Below are 19102 nucleotides of genomic sequence, written 5' to 3' on the forward strand. Positions count from 1 at the left end.
CCCAGCACTTTGGGAGGCTGAGGCAGGCGGATCACAAGGTCAGGAGATCGAGACCACCCTGGCTAACACAGTGAAACCCCATCCCTACTAGAAGTATAAAAAATTAGCCGGGCGTGATGACAAGTACCTGTAGTCCCAGCTACTTGGGAGGCTGAGGTTGCGGTGAGCCGCCGAGATGGTGCCACTGCACTCTAGCCTAGGCACCAAGAGCGAGACTCATCTCAAAAAAAAAAAAAAAACAAACAAAAAAAAACCTCTGGGATCATAAGCTCCGAATGCAAACTCTTTTAGGCAGATATGGTGAAACTCTGCCAAAACTCTTCCACATCTACTTCTAGAGTCTATTCCATACAGTTTTATCCACTTCACTCCAAACTACCCATGAAGCAGTTTTTTTTCCCCCTGAAAATTTCATACTGCCACACCAATTTCAAATAACCCTGTGTCACACATTCTCATCACTCCACAGATCCACTTCTAACACTCCACTGAAATAATTGGAATAGGAACTCCATTCTAAACTCGGCCCTGCTTGTTCCAGATACAGGAAAGCAATTCCGTAAAGTCTATATTGGCACTTAGGGTCTTTGTGTCCCAAAGCAGAATAAAAATTTCTCCTTTGGACAAAAGGCAACACTATTCAGTGGCTTCACCTGAGCATTTCACATTTCATTCCTGATGAGCATTAAGCGGGAACGGAAACTGATGGGATTTAGTACTAACTTTTTACACAAAAACTTCCTGGGGACCCTCAAGAGGTAATAGAAAAAAGCTGGTATTTTCTCCCACAACAAACTTCAGCATTACAATTGCTATTACTTTAAGTATTCTATCACATGTGAAACACACACACACACACACACACACACACGCCACATTTAGTTGTGACCCCCTTCTCCCCCAAAACCAGAAAAGCCATTAACCCTCAAATTATCTTACCCTCTCTCTCTCTTCCTCCTGCTGTCTTATTCCTTCTCCTTTCCAGGGCTCCTGAACTTTCTGTAAACAAATTGTCTAGGTTACAGGGGCCAGGCAGGGTGCAGCCACCAGAGAACCGTGGAGAACCTCAGGAATTCTCTGACTGTCAGCAGTCAGTCTGGAAGGCAGGCAGACCCCCCCAACCAGCAATTCAAAGACTGGTGGATATAATAACAGGAGTCTAGTGCCACCCTCTACGTGGATATAAATCCAATTCCTAGAAACTAAGACGAACTCTAACACCAGCGTTGGGGTTCCACTCCTAGGCTCAGAGACTGGTCCTTGTTCGTTCCCAGGCCACAGGTAACCAGGGTTCAGGGAACAGAAGAGGTGGAGGAGGAGGAGGGTCTCTGCCTCTGAGGAGTGGCTTCAGAAGGCAAAGCTGAGGGCTGGGGGATGCACAAGCCCTTGTGTCAGGCACTGTGCCAGTTCAGGCCCAGCCACTTCCTCTAGCCTTCCCCCCACTTCTTCGAGGACTTCGCCCCCTGCCTACCCAAGGCCTTGTGCCAAGAAGTACCTCCCTCAGTCTGCACAGTGGTCTATCTCTGGAGACCCCAGCTGTCCCCCCAAAACCTTCGCTCCCCTGAGACAGTTCCTGGGAGCTTTCTCCTGAGGTCGCCCCCTACCCCTTTCTCAAAGACCCTTCCTTGGGACGTCCCTCATTCCCCTCCAGGGAGCTGAACTCTGCCACCCACCAGACAGGCACCCGCCCCCTAAACCCCCCCATTCCTCCCCATCGCCCGCTCCTCCACAACCACTTCCGGTTCCGGGACGGACACAGACAGTCACATCGTGGACCCCCCCCTCCCCGTCCGCCAAGGAAAAGGGGAGGGGGGAGGAGCAGGGAGCTTGGCGCGCGCCGGCTGCAGCGGCGCGAGACTCACCCGGCGGCGACGGCTGCGGCGGCGCCAGAGCCTGAGCCAGAGCGCGGGAGGGGCGGCGTTTGCTGGAAAAGGAGGGAGCCGAGTCGGGTGGGAGGACCAAAAGGGGGCGAGGGAGGGGGGAGAGCGCCAGGCGTACGGCGCGGGCACGCACTTCTGGCGCGAGACAGACCCACACACTCACACGCACGGAACGCGCGCGAGACACCCGCAGGGCGGGGGCGCGAGGCGGTGGGTGGCCCCCCTCCCTGCCTCCCTCCCCTTGCACTCACCCGGAAGTGGTGCGGCAATTCTTGCTCCCGCGAACCCCAATTCCTCCACGCCCCCCTCCGTCCCTCCCCCCCCCCCACAGGCTCAGAGAAGAGCTCTGCGGAGAGAAGGCGGGAGAGCCGGAAACGAAAAGGGGGGAGGGAGGGAAATAGCAATGTTGGGGGGGCGCTCGTGGAGAAAGAGGGGCGTGCGAAAGTCGAGTCACTTCCGGGAGTGGCTGGAACACATCCGGCGCCGCTAGCGCTGCGGGATTTTTCAGGGCAGAAGTTATGATAACTCGGGGCGGAAGTAGCTTCTGTCCAGCGACGCGGGTAAAATCCGCGGCGGATGTGACGCCACAGCGGAAGTGAAGGCGGGTTCTGCTAAGGGCAAAAGCTGAACCGGAGGACTGCGGCCCCGGGCTTCCGGAAGGGACTTCTGGGGAAGTGGGAGGGTGGAAACGCGACAGGTTCATGAATTATGTATCAAGGTAGGAGAGGAGGTGTAGGTTCTTCAGCTGCTGGGACCCCGTTTCTAGAATAAGCTGATAGAGGAAGTGACCATTATTTTTTCTGATACCCCCAGGAATGTCTTAGTGCTTTGAATACACGAGAATGGACTACGACGTGTCCATGTTTTTCTGAGGTTTCTACTTACGCTCACGGTTACAACCTCTCCCAGCCATCAGAATCTGCCTCTCTCGACACATCCATTACTCTTTTTACTTTCGTCTCTTCTTGTTGCCCATACTCATATCTTACCTGTTTTACTTTCAAATATAGCACTCATTACTACCTGATATATCGTTTGCTGTTCACCTCTTCCCACTAAAATACTGGCGACAGGACAGCGAGGACTGAATTGTTCATTGCTGAATCCTCATATCCTGGCACTTAAGTGGTTTGTAAATTCCTGTTGTATAAGTTCGGTTCATTATGAACGCCTAATAAGAACCCTTTCAGGAAGCCTTCCTTGATTGCTCTGACCTGTAATGGTCCCTTTGCATTCTTACAGCATTTAATTGCATACCTTTTATTGATATTTTATTTCCTACATGTGATTCCGCAGCAAGATTGTCAGCTCCTCGGGGAAGAAAATACTCAAGCTGCTTTGCTGAGCACATAGTAAATGCTGAATAAATATATGTTGTTTGAATAAATGAATGCTATTAAAAGTGTGCACCGTGACCTGGCCAGAATCCCTCTGGGTCCAGCTCTGAGCAGAACTGAGGTATCTCCTACTAGCGGTAAGAGCCTCTTGCTGAGAAAAATAACTTTTTTTGAGATGGAGTCTCGCCCTGTCGCCTAGGCTGGAGTGCATTGGGTGTGATCTTGGCTCACTGCAACCTCCATCTTCTGGGTTCAACCCATTCTCCTGCCTCAGCCTCCTGAGTAGCTGGGATTACAGGCACCCGCCACCACGCCTGGCTAATTTTTTGTGCCTTTAGTAGAGATGGGGTTTCGCCATGTTGGCAAGGCTGGTCTCGGACTCCTGACCTCATGATCTGCCCGCCTCAGCCTCCCAAAGTGCTGGGATTACAGGCATGAGCCAACGCGCCAGACGAAAAATAACTTTAACAGAAATAATTACAATGCCCATTTTATAGATAATGAAAATAAGCCTCTGAAGGTTTAAGTGATTTTTTTCCCCCACAAGGTCAAAGCAAGAAGGTAACCAAGTACACCTTTAAATATTTAAATAGATGATGCATCTCTTTGTAATTGTAGTTTGTATCTTTTTTAAAGTGTTTATCACATTTTTGGGCTCAGCCCTCAGTCTCCGTTGACTGAGTAGCAACAGCTGGCAGAATTAGGCTCTTAAGGGCTCAGATGTGACCAGACCTAGTGCTGTGTGGATTAGAGATTGTGGATTCAAGAAACCTTGACATCAGGGGCTGGTATTAAAAGGTGGGAACAAGAAATAGTAGTAATTACTGTACCTCCTGGTTCTCCTCCTGTTCCTTTCCTATTTACATTAACTGAGCACTTCCTGGGCCTCAGTATCTCTGTCAGCCCTGTTCCTGCCTTTGCTATTAGAAGCAAGTTTCCCATCTTCTTGGGAGGCTGAGGCAGGAGCATCACTTGAACCTGAGAGGTGGAGGTTATGGTGAGTCGTGATCACATCATTGCACTCCAGCCTGGGCAACAAGAGCAAAACTCTGTCTCAAAAAAAAAAAGAAGAAGCAAGTTTCAAGTATTCTGAACTCCTTAGGGAAAAGCTTCAGAACAATAAATGTGGGGCGTAGAGGGAGGAGGGCTGTTAATTTTAGCCTGGGGTTCTCCAGCTGGTATACTGTTTCCATCTTGAATCACTTCCACACCCTGAGCTGTGCCTGGGAGATCCCTCCCTCCTCCTGGGGGCTTCCCCATTCCCTGGTTTGGTCTGAGCCACAATGGCAAGCATTCCAGAAAAACGCTAAGAGAAGCCTGGCTGAGTCATTTGATGCACAGCTCAGGAGGCGAAGAAAGGATGGTGATAAGAGATGCTGGTTCCAGTGGTGCCTGTGATGTGTGACCTCAAAGAACCTTCCAATTCCCCAAAGGGCAGCATGGCCATTGTTTTGTTCTTGGTTAGTGACTCTGCTGCAGCCTTCTGAGGACCTCCCAAAGCCCCACTTTCAACTATAGGAGAGAGAAGAGAGCCTCATGACTCTTCATGGCTAACATGACAGTGCAATATCATATGGGAGGATTCTTTTTTTTTTTTTTTTCTGAGACGGAGTTTCACTCTTGTTACCCAGGCTGGAGTGCAATGGCGCGATCTCGGCTCACCACAACCTCCGCCTCCCGGGTTCAGGCAGTTCTCCCGCCTCAGCCTCCTGAGTAGCTGGGATTACAGGCACGCGCCACCATGCCCAGCTAATTTTTTGTACTTTTAGTAGAGACGGGATTTCACCATGTTGACCAGGATGGTCTCGATCTCTCGACCTCGTGATCCACCCGCCTTGGCCTCCCAAAGTGCTGGGATTACAGGCGTGAGCCACCGCGCCCGGCGGGGGAGGATTCTTTTAATACAGCTCAGAGCTTGGGACGGTCTCCTGCCTTCTCCATCTTTCCTGCCATCTGACTTTCCATGGGGAAATGAGGACATTTAAGGAGAGGGAACAGGTGAGGATTTCCAGTATCTTGGTGGTGTATTTTAATTTATTTAAATGTACAGAAACAGCAGTCCAATCAGACAGTAATTAATTCCCTCTTCATTAGGGGCCTTCATGTGTGCCTTCTGCATATGGATGAGCCACGGGTCACACTGTCCCTCTGAGGAGAGATCCTTGCTGAAGGTGAGAGCCCAGTGTGCTCTCTGGCACTTGAGCTCCTTCCCCTTCTGTGCCAATGCTTCTTGCTTCTCCCCACCCTCACCTGACAAGGACTAGATTCCTGCCGGGAAGGAAGGAAAGGTGAATGAAGCTCCCTCGCATCCTCCTTGGATCTGGATGCCTCCCTTACCCCAGAGCGTATGCCGTCCACACCTCATCCTGCACCCTCAGGTTCCATCCAGCCTGCTCCCTCCCATCAGCTGCCTGCTGGAATCTCTTCATGTCCCAGTGAGTTGACTCCTCAGAAGCTGGTTTGCGTGGCACCTCTGCTTTGAGTTGGTTCTTCAGTCCTTGGCCCCGCTCTGCTTCTTTGCTCTGTAGCAGTCCTTTTCTAAGGGAGTCTGACGCCCTGAATGTACACACTGCTCTAGTCCTGAGAAATACGCTGCCTCCTCCTGGCACTCACCGTTCTGTGCTGCACAGGCTCAGCCACACTTCCCTCAGCTCACAGTAAAGCTCCCAACACACCAACAAACAGACATTCCTATCCTAGCTTGAAAGATAAACGTACAGGGGCATATACAGTCTAGGGCAGCCTGGGCCCCCCCTTTTGCACACTACATCATCCCTATCCTCCCTGGGGCCACCCCATTCCCAGGGAGCAAGTGGGGCACAGATTGGGGGAGGGGGAGAGATGGGACCTGGGTGGTTACCATGGCAATAGAGCCTAGCAACAGCTGAGAGGCTGATGTGTGGGTTTTCACAGGGCTGTTTCAAGAGCCAAACCTAGAACTGGGGACTCAGAGGTGACTGATCCCAGCTGGGCAGTCTGCATTCCCTCCCCAAACACACCCCTTGATCCTGCCCCCACACTCCTGCAGTGCCTCTCTCAGAGAGGGCAGAGTGGGGAAAGCTAATGAGTTAACCACAGGGCTTCTGATTCTGCTCAGCTTTTGGGGGACAGCTGTGGGTGGGGGCAGGTTAGGGAGCAAGGCCGAAAATAAACCAAGCAGGGCAGCTTCTTTCAGATGGCTCCCTCTCATCTTTTCTCCATTGCTCCATTTTTCAATTCTGCTTTCCCCCTTCTCCCGCCGACTCTTATCAGCTCTCTCTTCCTCCTCGCTCCACTTCCTATCCGTCTACGTAATTTTCCTTTTCTACTGTCTCCCTCCTTAGGGTCTCTCTTGACCCTCCTTGGCAAGGAACAAGTGAGCCACAATTTCTATTCTAGTTTCTCTCTTGTACCACTGCTCCTCATCAGGACTGCTCCCTTCCATTTTGTCCCAAGTTAAAGCCCCAATTGGCCCCCAGCTCCAGGTCAGAGGAGGGCAGGTGACTTAGGTCTGAAGGGGGTCCCCACCTCATCCTGTATCTCCTACTGGCTGCCCACCCCCCTCCTCCTCTCTACGGGGGTCAGAAGGCAGAACCAGGGGACTTGAGTATCTTGCAAAGGCTTTATTTGAAAAGTTTGAAACTTACATCCCACAGTAATTCAAGATGATCACCACAAGAAGAAGAAAGAGATAATACAAAAATAGATATCACAGCATAGGAGCCAGGGAAAAGGGGAAGAAGGAAGGTGGAAAAGCCAGTGAGAAGTAGGGAAGAAACTGAGGAGGGAAAAAGGGCAGGGAGGCAAAAGGAAGGCGTGGAAGAAGAAGGGAGGAAAGGACGGGACAGGAGGGAGTCTGGGAAGGGAAGGGTGGGTTTGGAGCCAGAGCTCCTGATGGCCTTGAACCAGCTGACTCCGGTCCCTGGCAGCCCAGGTGTAGTTAGGGAGGCCTGAAGAGGGGCTGGGGAGGACTGGCTCAGGGGGCTCTGAAGTCCAGAGAATGGCACACACACAGACAGCCAGGACAGACAAGACAAAAGGGACGAGAAGAGAAAGGGAAGGGCAAATGGGAGTCCCTTTCTCATGTAGTGCAGCAGGTGACTCCCCAAAACCCATCTCTCAGAAAACAGATTTTAGCAGTGGGGTAAGGGTGAAGTCTGGGGCCTCACGACCCCTATTCCCATGGGGGAGCCCTCAGGGTGACGCTGGCGCCCTTGGAGATGGAGAAATACGTGGTGTGGAATGGGACAGGACCATGACAGGTGAGGGCACGAGGAGCCCCCAGCTCACCTCCCACCCACCTCCGGAGCCGCATGCCGGGGCTGCGGAAACGAGATGATTGGGTGTTCATGAGGGAGAGAGTGAGCACGCCACACAACACCACAACATCAGGCCGGGAAACGCACATGAGAGGTAAAGTGCGGGAAACACTGCTGAGTGACAGCTGAGCGCGGGATGTGGGAAGGAGAGTGCAAATGTGAGACAAGACGGAGAACGTGAGAGTCGGCTGGGCTGAGCAGAGCGCTGTGGACGGGGAGAGGGTGCAGGAGCCTGTGCAATGGCCTGTGACGGTGAAGGTGAGTGTGCAAGGCTTTCATGTGAGTGCGCAAGGGTGGGGACAGGGACCCGAAGTCACAAATACGTGAGGCCCCCACCTGCAGGAGGGCGAGCAGATAGGATTGCCCATGGGGCCAGGGAGCCTTCCGGGGTGGTGTGCAAGGGTAGGAGCCAGGAGCCCCTGTGGCCCCAGCTCCCCACAGCTGCCCCACCCTCAGTGGGATGGGGGCTGTGCCGGCCCCTTGGCCTCCTGCTTGGCTGCACCCCAACATTGGGGGGCATCACAGATTCACCAGGGGAATCCTGAGAGGAAGAGGGAAAGGGCACAGTCAGGAACCAAGGGGTAGGCCAGAATAGAAGGGGAAGTTCAAGACAAAGAGGGGGAATCAAGGTTAAGAGGGCAGAGTTGTCTTAGACAAGGTGGCATGAGAAAAAACCAAAGAGGGCAGAGTTGGAGTTACGGGCAGCAGAGAATAGGACACAGATCCTGAGAGACTGGGAGAAGGAAGGGTTCCTTCCAGAGAGGAGCTGGTCCAGCCCACCTTGGGAGGGCCCGGGACCAGGCTGGGAAAGAGAGTCAGGGGCTGTGGGAGGCCACGCCTGCCTCCTCGTCACCCCCCCATGGGGCACCCCCACCCCAGCTCTGAAGACCTTGGTCGCCTTCCCTCTGTGCCCTCCCATCCCATTGCCCCTGCCCTCACCGGTTCAACTGGAAGGCTGGAGCCCCCTTGGGGTGGGGCATCCCAGGCCGGGGTCCCCCTCGGGGCTCCTCATGGTCAGGGGTTGGGGTAGGCGAGTCCCCGAAGGCCCCCAGCACAGTGACTCCGGCCGGGGACAGGTCTGTCAGTGGCTGCTGGCTCTCCTCCTGCCTCAGGGCACCTTGCTGCCCTGAGGGTCTGCGTCGCTTCTGGCTGCGGTCCCAGCTGGGGCACCAGAGGGAAAGAGGTTCTCTTGTTCACTCAAGTAGCCTCCATCCTGGGCCTGTACCAATGGTCACCCACAGCCTTGCCCAGTCATTCCCAACACCTTACAGCAGAGAAACCGGCCTCTAACAGTTCCCTCTACTAAATCCCCTGGGACTCTGTGCCCCTAAAACCACTTCCCCTACCCTCTAGGGGGGCTTGGAAATCTAAACCTTCTTGCCCTCCAAACTTGATCCAGATTCACAGAATTAGAATCCCCTCCTCACCAACACGCAGAGTCCCACCACAATGTCCTCTCCCCTGCAGGCCCGGAAGAGTCATTTCTCTCCCTGGCAGACAGCTGGCCAGTTGAACTAGCTCTAGTTCAAAGCAAGCTAATGACCTGGACACCTGAGTCTAACGATTCTCTCAGTAAAGTGTGAAGGACTGAGTGATCCATTATTAAATATGTGCAAAGAAAGCTCTGGATTTTCGGCTGGGTGCGGTGGCTCACACTTGTAATCCTAGCACTTTGGGAGGCCGAGGCAGGCGGATCACGAGGTCAAGAGATGGAGACCATCCCGGCCAACATGGTGAAACCCCGTCTCTACTAAAAACACAAAAATTAGTGGGGCGTGGTGGCGTGCACCTGTAATCCCAGCTACTTGGGAGGCTGAGGCAGGAGAACTGCTTGAACCTGGGAGGTGGAGGTTGCAGTGAGCCGAGATCGCGCCACTGCCCTCCAGCCTGGCGCCTGGCAACAGAGAGAGACTCTGTCTAAAAAAAAAAAAAGAAGAAAGCTCTGGATTTTCTCACTCCCCCCAGGCAACCCTAAGAAGGGCTCTGCAGACTGGGTCAGCTTTCTCTGTCTTGGAGGAAATAGGGCAAGGGAAGACCACCAAAGTCCCCAGTACACAGAAACAATTCCCCTGTGCTTCCATTATCCTTGTATTTTCCTGGGAGACAGAATCTGCCCTGATTCCTCACTGTCTTCCCCCAGCCAAATCCTTATTACCTTTACCCAAGGTCTTCCTTCAACCATTTCCCACCCACTCCCCAGCAAAATTGCTGCTCCTGCCTCTCCTGGCTAGAGCCAAACATTCCAGCCCCATCCACCAGCACCCTCCTTCTCCCAACTTACCAGAACTTGAAGATGATGCCAGTGGCCACGAGAACAATGATGATGGAGATGGTAATTGTGACATAGAGCTGGGGGTCCACACCTGATTGGGGTTGGAAGAAAGTTTTAGGGAGCTCCAAGGTGGTAGGAGCTGAGGGCCCGGGGGCTCGGCTGTGGACTCTGTCGGCTGGAGTGGCATTGCTGTGTGGATCCGCACTGCCTGATCGTCTGCTCCTCTGAAGCCTCCCTCTTTATTCTTATCAACAGCATTTCCTTGAGTTTTCAGCTCTTTTTCTCCACTGTCCCAAAAGTATTTCACCAAATCTTACGGGTATATGATGAGGACGAGGCCCCATGATCAGAGAGAACCTATCACTGTGCCTAGAAACTATGTCTCTGCCGTGGCCCAACTCCCAAACCACTGGCCCTGTTCCTCCATTGGCACTCCCCGAGCCAAGACATCACCTGCATAGTGCCCTTCATCCATGGTGTTCTCTGCCCAGAATACTGCCAGTTTTCAAGGTCCAGCTCAAATGTCAATTCTCTGAAGGTGTCCCGATTCCCAGGCAGGAGGAGACCCTCCCTTCTCTTTTCCTAAATCATGCTGCACGTGCCTCTATTAAAGCATTCATTATGTTGACTCCTCTCCGTGTACTTTCATTTATTAATTTATTTTTATTTTTATTTTTTATTTTTGAGACGGAGTTTCGCTCTTGTTGCCCAGGCTGGAGTGCAATGGCGCGATCTCGGCTCACCACAACCTCCGCCTCCTGGGTTCAGGCAGTTCTCCTGCCTCAGCCTCCTGAGTAGCTGGGATTACAGGCACGAGCCACCATGCCCAGCTAATTTTGTTATTTTTAGTAGAGACGGGGTTTCACCATGTTAACCAGGATGGTCTCGATCTCTTGACCTCATGATCCACCCGCCTCGGCCTCCCAAAGTGCTGGGATTACAGGCGTGAGCCACTGCGCCCGGCCCCGTGTACTTTCATATCTGTCTGCTCCAGTGGACCCGAAATCCGCGAGGGCGTCTTTATCTCTGCATCCTGTGCCAGTATACTGCCTGACACATTTGTTGAAGGAACTAACAGACAAGGCCTCTATTTCTGCCCCTTGGTGTCTTCACCCAGCCTCCCCATCCTTCATATCCCTCCCAGCTTTTCCCACTCACCTTCCCCACGGCCCCCAAACAGGAACGGCCGCAGGGTGGCAGGTGCTTCTCCAAGGATAAGCCCATCTCCATCGCCCCGCATGGAGTCTGAGTTGGGGTGTGGGGTTGCGAGCCCATGAGGGGCTGCAAAACCATAGTCCAGAAATCCAGGATTGGCAGAGCTGGGGTCCCCTCCATCCTCTCGAGACACGGTGGGACCCCACACAATAGCCCAGGGGTACTGGGATGAGGGTGGCCCCTCCTCAAAGCCTGATGGGGTGGCTGGGGGTGCAGTGCCAGGCAGGACTTGCCGACGTGATCTTGGGACCCGAGGGGATCGGCTTGGTGGAGGTGCCCGCTCCCACACGCACACGTGACGTGGGGCTGAGGGGCCTCCCCGGGCACACGGGGGGCGGGCTGGGGCTGGTGGGGTTCGAGGGGAGGAGGAAGAGCACTGAGCAGGCGGTGGGAGGGGCAGCAACAGCAGTGGCCAGAGAGGGAGGAGGTGGGACAGCAGCAGCGCCGGCCTGCAAGAAGGGAGAGAAGGTGGCTGAGACACAGGCCCACTGTGGGCCTACGTGTGGGAAGGGCAGGCTCACATCAGAAACCTCCAGGTGGGCCTGGGGAAGACTCTCGCCTCATTTCTGATTTTCCTAGGGAGGATGGCCCTCAGGAGGGAAGGCCCGGGATGGTTCTAGGAAGGAAGGAGTCATGACCCCAGGGAACGTGGTCTTCAAGCTCCCTCTGCTGGGCCGAACTTACCACATCCTGGACTCCATGTTCTGAGGTCTTCCTCAGCTGTGACCCAGATTTTCAGCCTTTACTGGGAGAAAAAGGGGCTGTTACACCCCCAGCCCTGCCCTGTGTGCTTCCCCAGCTAATTCATCCACCAATTCTACCCGCATCTGCCCTCCCAGGCCACCCGGCTGCCAGCTATGCTGCTGCACCCAGGATCCACTGCTTCTTAGCATCCTTTTGGGGGAAAACTCCGGCGTGGTTGCCTGACCAGACCCCAGCCCCATCTACAACTTCTCAGGTCCCTGTTACCTCTCCACCCCAGGGTCTACTCTGGCTTCTCCGGCTTCCTTTCTTCTCACTTCCTCTGCCCACAGCTCCAGGCTTTTCTTGGATCTTAATTTAGAGCCAAGAACCTTGTGATTCCTTGAGCACCTACCGCTAGGGAGGGAGTCTGAGGGTGGGGGGAGGGAAGGGAAAGTCAATCTGAGCGAGCGAGTGTGTGCCTGCGTGCAGGGGGCCCTTCTAGCCCTCCCACCCCACTGGCAGTGCCAGGTATTTGTCTTATGATTAGCCCCAGGAGTCTGCATCTTCAGGAGTAAGGGAGGAAGAGATGGAGGGATGGAAGGAAAGAGACAGAGAGAGGTGAGTGGGAGAAAAACTACGGAATATAATTTTTGCTCTTAATGTTTAATCATCTAAGTGCATGGGTGCTCTGAAGGGAGGTGGAGTCAGGAAGAAGCCACCCCCTCAAGTGTGGCTCTCCTGGGTAAAGAATCCCGGAAAAATCAGTATGGTTGGTTTTGAAAGAGAAAGGGTATATGTTCTCAGAGCTGAGGGCGGTGGATCCAGGAGGGGTAGGCTCCCCAGAGGGAGGGTCCTCTGGATTCTGGGTCTAAATCTGCCCAATGGATCCGGCACGATGGCTCACGCCTGTAATCCCAGCACTTTGGGAGGCCGAGGTGGGCAGATCACCTGAGATCAGGAGCTCGAGACCAGCCTAGCCAACATGGTGAAACCCCGTCTCTACTAAAAATGCAAAAATGAGCCCAGCGTGGTGGTGGTTGCCAGTAATCCCAGCTATTCGGGAGGCTGAGGCAAGAGAATCGCTTGAACCTGGGAGGCCGAAGTTATAGTGAGCCGAGATCACGCCACTGCATTCCAGTCTGGGGACAAGAGCGAGACTCCGTCTCAAAAAACAAAATAAAATAAAAACAAACAAATCCGCCCATTGACTCTTCCAAGAGAACAACAGTGAAACATGATGGGAAAGTCAGGGGAAGGGAATGGGTAAGTGGCAATGGGAGAGATGGGAGGGGGAGAAGGGCTGGGAGAGGAAAGGCTGGTTCAGAGTGAGAGAGGAGAAGGGTGAGGAGGAGGCCGGCCTGGAGTGCAGGGTGAGAGAGAGCAGACAGTCCTGAAAAAGAGTGGACTGGGAAGAGAGGAGGGCAGTGGGTACAGAAGACCCGAACTCTGGAGGCTGCCGAAGGGAGGAGAGGATGAGAGAAAAGGTCGGGGAGGGGAAACGGAGAGGGTGAAGGGGTCACAGGTGCAGGGGAAGAAGGGGCAGGAGGAGGAGAGAGCCGTCCAGGCAGCCAGCCAGCGGAGTGGAGGGGGAAGGGGAAGGGAGAAGAGGGGGAAGAGCCCAGGATGGGGAGAAAGTGGAAAAGCAGGGAACATAAATGCCGAAGACAAAACGACAAGAGGAAGGGGCCGGGAAACAGAGGCGGGGAGCAGCAAAGATGGAGGAGTTGGGAATTGCTCCCCTAAATGTAAAGGGATGTAGAGACACCGAAAGAGATAGGGATGGGGGCATGGTGGGAGGAAGGGAGAGAGAGGGAAGCGAAGAAAGCTGGAGGGAGGGAGCCAGGCGTGTAGAGCGAACCAGTGAAGCGGAGAAGGGCTCCCGGGCGCATCTGTGGCCAGCTGACTCCAGGACTCTCGCCCATCCGCCTGTGCATTCCCCCCAACCAGCGCCAACCCAGCCCCTGGGCCCCGCACGGTTTCAGCCGCCCCCTCCAGGAAGCCCGCAGTCCCCGGGCTGGCGCGCTACCCCCACCCGTCTCCCCGCTGCTCACCGACCTGTTGTGCGCAGGAGACCAGCTGGGGGTGGGGAGGGAGCCACGGGGTGCGGGAGCCGGGCCCCATCCCCAGCGTGGCCCCCAGGCCACCCATCCTGCAGGCCCGCACTCCCCGCACAGGGCCGGAGAGCGGCGCCAGTGCGGGGAGACCAGGAAAAGGAGGTCGACGAAGGGACTCCGCGGCAGGGAGCGCCGAGAGCAGACTGGGGACCCGAGGCAGGAGGCTGCGCGGAGCCGCCCGCCGCGCCGAGGCGGGACGCAGGCAGCCGCAGGGATGGGGACTGCTGCGCCAGGGAGCGAGGGAGCGAGCCAGGACCGCGGAGGATGGAGAGCCCTTCGGGGAAGGGGCGCCGGGAGGCTGCAGGCTGAGGGGCCGCGCCGGGAGGGGCGGCAGGCGAAGGGCGCGGAGCCGCGAAGGGCAGGGCCGGGCTTCCCGCGGGTGGGGGCGTGGGGGTCCCTCTCGCTCACCTGCATGCCTGGCGCGGCGGCGCGACGACTGCGGGCGCTCGGGGCTGCGCGGGGCTGGGGGGCCGCGGGAACGGGCGGGGTGCAGGGCATGGTCGGGAGGTTTGGCCCGCGGCAGGGCGCTGGAGCGGGTGGGGGGCGGGCGCCCGGGGCGCGGGGCGGCGGCGGCGGGAGATGCTCGCCTCGGCTGGGCTCGGCTGGGCTCGGCTGCGCTCGGCGCGGCGGCGGGGACCGCTCCGTCTCCGCCTCCCCCTCCCGCCCGAGGCCACGCGCGGTTTAACCCTCCCGCTGCCGTGCGGCAGGAGTCTCGCCCCGCTCTGTCCCCGATGGAGGGCTGGAGAGGGTGGCGGGGTCCAGCGACCTTCCGGCTCCCTGGGTTCTGATGGCACGTCTCCTCACCTCCTTCACCCTAACTCCAGCAACACCCACGGTCGCCTCAGTGTTTCTGAGATTCTCAGTCACTCAGTGCTCCGCATTCCCAACTTTGTTTTGTACAGATGGGGTCTCACTGTGTTGCCCAGGCTGGTCTCCAATGCCTGGGCTCAGGCGATCCTCCCCGCTCAGCTTCCCGAAGTGCTGGGATTATAGGCGTGAGGCACCACTGCCATCCCCCGCTTTGTTTTGCCCGCTGTGGAAACTGTCTGAGGTTAAGACTGGGGGCCAGGGGTGCAGGGAAAGACTGGGGAGGAAGGACCTTGCACCATCTTCGGATTATCCCCGCAGCTTGGTCCCCCATTCACTCTGGCCCTGCTACGGTGCATCAAGTGGATCAAGTCAAAATTCCTGGGTGTTTCCAGCACTCCTAGGTGCTCTCTGATTTCCTTTTCTAAAGATTTCTACGCCTCACCGACAGGAGACCTGGTGGATGTTCCGGGATGCAGGTAAGCTTAACCTGCCTCACGGCCTTTGCACTGGCCGCTCCCTCTCTCTGGAATGCTTTTCCCAGGCTTTTCACAGTGACTCACTGTTTTCATTCCAGTCTCACTTAGGGCCAACGCCTTCTGGGAGGCCTTCCCTAAGCTCTCTATCAAAAGGAGCCTCCCTTGCCCCTTCTCTCACCACCTGGACCCCATCCCTCCCTACCACACTATCCTGTTTTTCCTCAGGGCACTTCCAGGACACCACACTCCCCTCCTTTCCCTCCAGCCTCACTGGCTGTTCTTAGTCTTCCTCGGGTGACCTCTAAATGTTGGAGCCTCGGAGGGCTTAGTCCTTGGCCAGCCATTCTCTCTTTCCACTCTCTGTCCAGTGATCTCATCCGGTCCCAGGGCTTAAATACTATGTAAATGTCAGTGAGTCCTAAATTTATATCCAGAGCGCCAGACTCATTTATCCAACAACCTGCTTGACATCTCCACTTGGATGTCTAATAGCCATGCAAAGCTAATGTGACTAAAATAGATGTCTTGAATTTTCCCACCCCCAATCCGTTTCTCTCCCAGTGATCCCCATCCTGGGGCTTGACAACTACTAGTTGTTCAGGCTAAAGATCTAGGAAACAGCCGGGCGCGGTGGCTCAAGCCTGTAATCCCAGCACTTTGGGAGGCTGAGGCGGGTGGATCACGAGGTCAAGAGATCGAGACCATCCTGGTCAACATGGTGAAACCCCGTCTCTACGAAAAATACAAAAAATTAGCTGGGCATGGTGACGCGTGCCTGTAGTCCCAGCTACTCAGGAGGCTGAGGCAGGAGAATTGCCTGAACCCAGGAGGTGGAGGTTGCGGTGAGCCGAGATTGCGCCATTGCACTCCAGCCTGGGTAACAAGAGCGAAACTCCGTCTCAAAAAAAAAAAAAAAAAAAAAAAAAAAAGGCCGGGCGCTGTGGCTCAAGCCTGTAATCCCAGCACTTTGGGAGGCCGAGGCGGGTGGATCACGAGGTCGAGAGATCGAGACCATCCCGGTCAACATAGTGAAACCCCGTCTCTACTAAAAATACAAAAAATTAGCTGGGCATGGTGGCACGTGCCTGTAATCCCAGCTACTCAGGAGGCTGAGGGCTCTCTCTCTGTCCCCCAGGCTGGAGTGCAGGGGCACGATCTCAGTTTACTGCAACCTCTGCCTCCCAGGCTCAAGCAATTCTCCTGCCTCAGCTTCCCAAGTAACTGGGATTACAGATTCGCATCACTACCACCCCACTAATTTTTGTATCTTTTTTTTTGAGGCAGAGTTTCACTTTTGTTACCCAGGCTGGAGTGCAATGTCGCGATCTCGGCTCACTGCAACCTCCGCCTCCTGGGTTCAGGCAATTCTCCTGCCTCAGCCTCCTGAGTAGCTGGGATTACAGGCACGTGCCACCATGCCCAGCTAATTTTTTGCACTTTTAGTAGAGACGGGGTTTCACCATGTTGACCGGGATGGTCTCGATCTCTCGACCTCGTGATCCACCCGCCTCGGCCTCCCAAAGTGCTGGGATTACAGGCTTGAGCCACCGCGCCCGGCCCACTCTGAACTCTTAATTCTCTCCCCTGCTGTCCTCCTGTCTTTCCTCTCTAGCTGCCTGCTCCCCACCGATCTCTGCCCTGTGCCAAATGCTTCATGTGCTCATGACCACACCCCTCCAGATTCTCCCCCTTCATCTGCTGCATTGTGAACCGGCCTGGTGCTCTTGCCTCCTAGAAGGAAGGAAGCCTGCTGTTCTGACCAGCATCTGCAGCGGCTGCCCTCTTGCTTGCCTGTCCCTGACAGCCCTTGATTTGAGGTCAGAACATCCTCCTATGTCTCCCAGTGGTGGGGGAAAGACAGTGCACTCTGGATGTGAACACTGCCAAGGGGCCATGTGAGTCAGGTGTGCACCTCCTGCCACATCCTGGGCCCTGAAAGCCCCAGAGTATCATGAGGATATGCTCCAGGTGAACTCCTGTCACTGGCATGGACCAAATTTATCAAGTGAATATTCATGCTCAGTGTGCCTTTGACGCTGAGGACCTTGGGTCATTAATTATTTCTATTATTCTTGATTCATTCATTCATTCTTTTTTTTTTTTTTTGAGACGGAGTTTTGCTCTTGCTGCCCAGGTTGAAGTGCAATGGTGCAATCTCAGCTCACCGCAACCTCCGCCTCCAGGGTTCAAGTGATTTTCCTGACTCAGCCCCCCAAGTAGCTGGAATTACAGGCATGCACCATCACACCTGGCTAATTTTTGTATTTTTAATAGGGACGGGGTTTTTCCATGTTGGTCTGGCTGCTCACAAACTCCCGAACTCAAGTGATCCGCCCGCCTCAGCCTCCCAAAGTGCTGGGATTACAGGTGTGAGCCACCATGCCCGGCTGATTCATTCATTCTTTACACAATTTTTTTACTGAAACAGGGTCTCTGTTGCCCAGGCTGGAGTGTAGTGGCACAATCATGGCTCACTGCAGCCTTGACCTCCTGGGTTCAAGCAATCATCCCACCTCAGCCCCCAAGTTCTGGTACTACCACCACGCTGGGCTAATTTTCTTTCTCTCTCTTTCTTTCTTTCCTTTTCTTTTCTTTTCTTTCTTTCTTTTTGCAGAGATGAGGTTTGGCCATGTTGTCCAGGTTGGTAACAAAATATTTTTAAATGCCTGTGACACACCAGGTACTGTGCCACGCCTGAGGATACATTCTTGTAAAAACGCCTATGCAAGGGGTGGAGAGCAGGAATGAAGTCACCACTGTCTTGGTGGAGCTTAGAGTGTGGTAGGCAGACAGTGAAATGTGCATTGATAAATGTGACTTCAGAAGAATTGGAGCGCCTACCCACACTCCACAGTCTTTATACATTCTTGCCCTGTTTCTGGCTCTGCTGGTATCTTCATCACTATCTCCGGGCTCATTTTTTTTTTTTTTTTTTTTTTTTTTTTTGAGATGGAGTTTCGCGTTGTTACCCAGACTGGAGTGCAATGGCACGATCTCGGCTCACCGCAACCTCCGCCTCCCGGGTTCAAGCAATTCTCCTGCCTCAGTCTCCCGAGTAGCTGGGACTACAGGCATGCACCACCATGCCCGGCTAATTTTTGTATTTTTAGTAGAGACGGGGTTTCACCATGTTGACCAAGATGGTCTCGATCTCTTGACCTTGTGATCCACCCGCCTCGGCCTCCCAAAGTGCTGGGATTATAGGCGTGAGCCACCGCGCCCGGCCATCCGGGCTCATTTTTAATTAATTTATTTATTTTCAGAAATGCGGTTTTGCCGTATTGGCCAGGCTGGTCTCGAACTCCTGAGCTCAAGCAATCCTCCCACCTTGTCCTCCCAAAGTGCTGGAATTACAGGCATGAGCCACTATGAGCAGGCTCATTTAAGGTGAATTTCTGTCTGTTTTCTGTCTTCAAACATCCAATATTCTTCTTCTGAACTCTTCTCTCTCTCAGCTAATGAGCTTGCTTGCTGCTTTTCTAAGAAAATAGAAGCAGCCAGACACGGTGGCTCACGCCTGTAATCCTAGCACTTTGGGAGGCTGAGGTGGGTGGATCACCTGAGCTCGGGAGTTCAAGACTAGCCTAGCCATCATGGTGAAACCCCATCTTATTAAAAAAAAAAAAAAAAAAAAAAAAGCCTGGCTCAGTGGCTCACACCTGTAATCCCAGCAATTTGGGAGGCTGAGGCAGGTGGATGACAAGGTCAAGAGATCGAGACCATCCTGGTCAACATGGTGAAATCCCGTCTCTACTAAAAATACAAAAAAATTAGCTGGGCATGGTGGCACGTGCCTGTAATCCCAGCTACTCAGGAGGCTGAGGCAGGATAATTGCCTGAACCCAGGAGGTGGAGGTTGCGGTGAGCCGAGATCGTGCCATTCATTGCACTCCAGCCTGGGTAACAAGAGTGAAACTCCGTCTCAAAAAAAAGAAAAAATAAAGTTAAAAAAAAAGAAAAGAAGAAAAGAAAGAGAGAAAATAGAAAGAAGCAGGGGAAAACTTCCCCACTTCCAC

The 19102-nt window shown here is 54.3% G+C and overlaps 2 protein-coding genes across 15 annotated transcripts in view; both read right to left on the minus strand.

Moving 5' to 3' along the window:
* Positions 1-2390, minus strand: part of ZNF384 (zinc finger protein 384) — a 28581-nt gene extending 26191 nt beyond the window's left edge. For 4 of the 11 annotated variants that reach the window (XM_039461646.2, XM_039461649.2, XM_039461645.2 and 1 more), the window contains exons 1-2: positions 1863-2117; positions 940-999 (exon numbers count right to left, since the gene is read on the minus strand). The gene's annotated coding sequence lies outside the window, so the exon portion shown is untranslated. The other 7 variants (XM_010330005.3, XM_010330004.3, XM_039461641.2 and 4 more) reach the window with 6 other exon arrangements.
* Positions 2391-6804: 4414 nt separating this feature from the next.
* PIANP (PILR alpha associated neural protein) lies at positions 6805-14441 on the minus strand. Of its 4 annotated transcripts, XM_074403436.1 has the most exons (7): positions 14209-14441; positions 11972-12113; positions 11687-11747; positions 10946-11451; positions 9797-9878; positions 8455-8676; positions 6805-8056 (listed from the first exon to the last, which is right to left on the minus strand). In XM_074403436.1, the coding sequence occupies exons 3-7, from the start codon at positions 11701-11703 to the stop codon at positions 8035-8037; spliced, it is 849 nt and encodes a 282-aa protein (XP_074259537.1). In that variant the 5' UTR covers positions 11704-11747; positions 11972-12113; positions 14209-14441; the 3' UTR covers positions 6805-8034. The 4 variants fall into 4 exon arrangements, with proteins under 4 accessions (XP_074259537.1, XP_003942200.1, XP_003942201.1 ...); XM_003942151.4 differs by lacking the exon at positions 11972-12113; XM_003942152.4 differs by lacking the exons at positions 11972-12113; positions 14209-14441 and adding an exon at positions 13742-14175.
* Between the last annotated feature and the right edge of the window lie 4661 nt (positions 14442-19102).

The sequence above is a fragment of the Saimiri boliviensis genome, chromosome 7 (genome assembly GCF_048565385.1).
Source record: "Saimiri boliviensis isolate mSaiBol1 chromosome 7, mSaiBol1.pri, whole genome shotgun sequence".
NCBI classification, from domain to species: Eukaryota; Metazoa; Chordata; class Mammalia; order Primates; family Cebidae; genus Saimiri; species Saimiri boliviensis.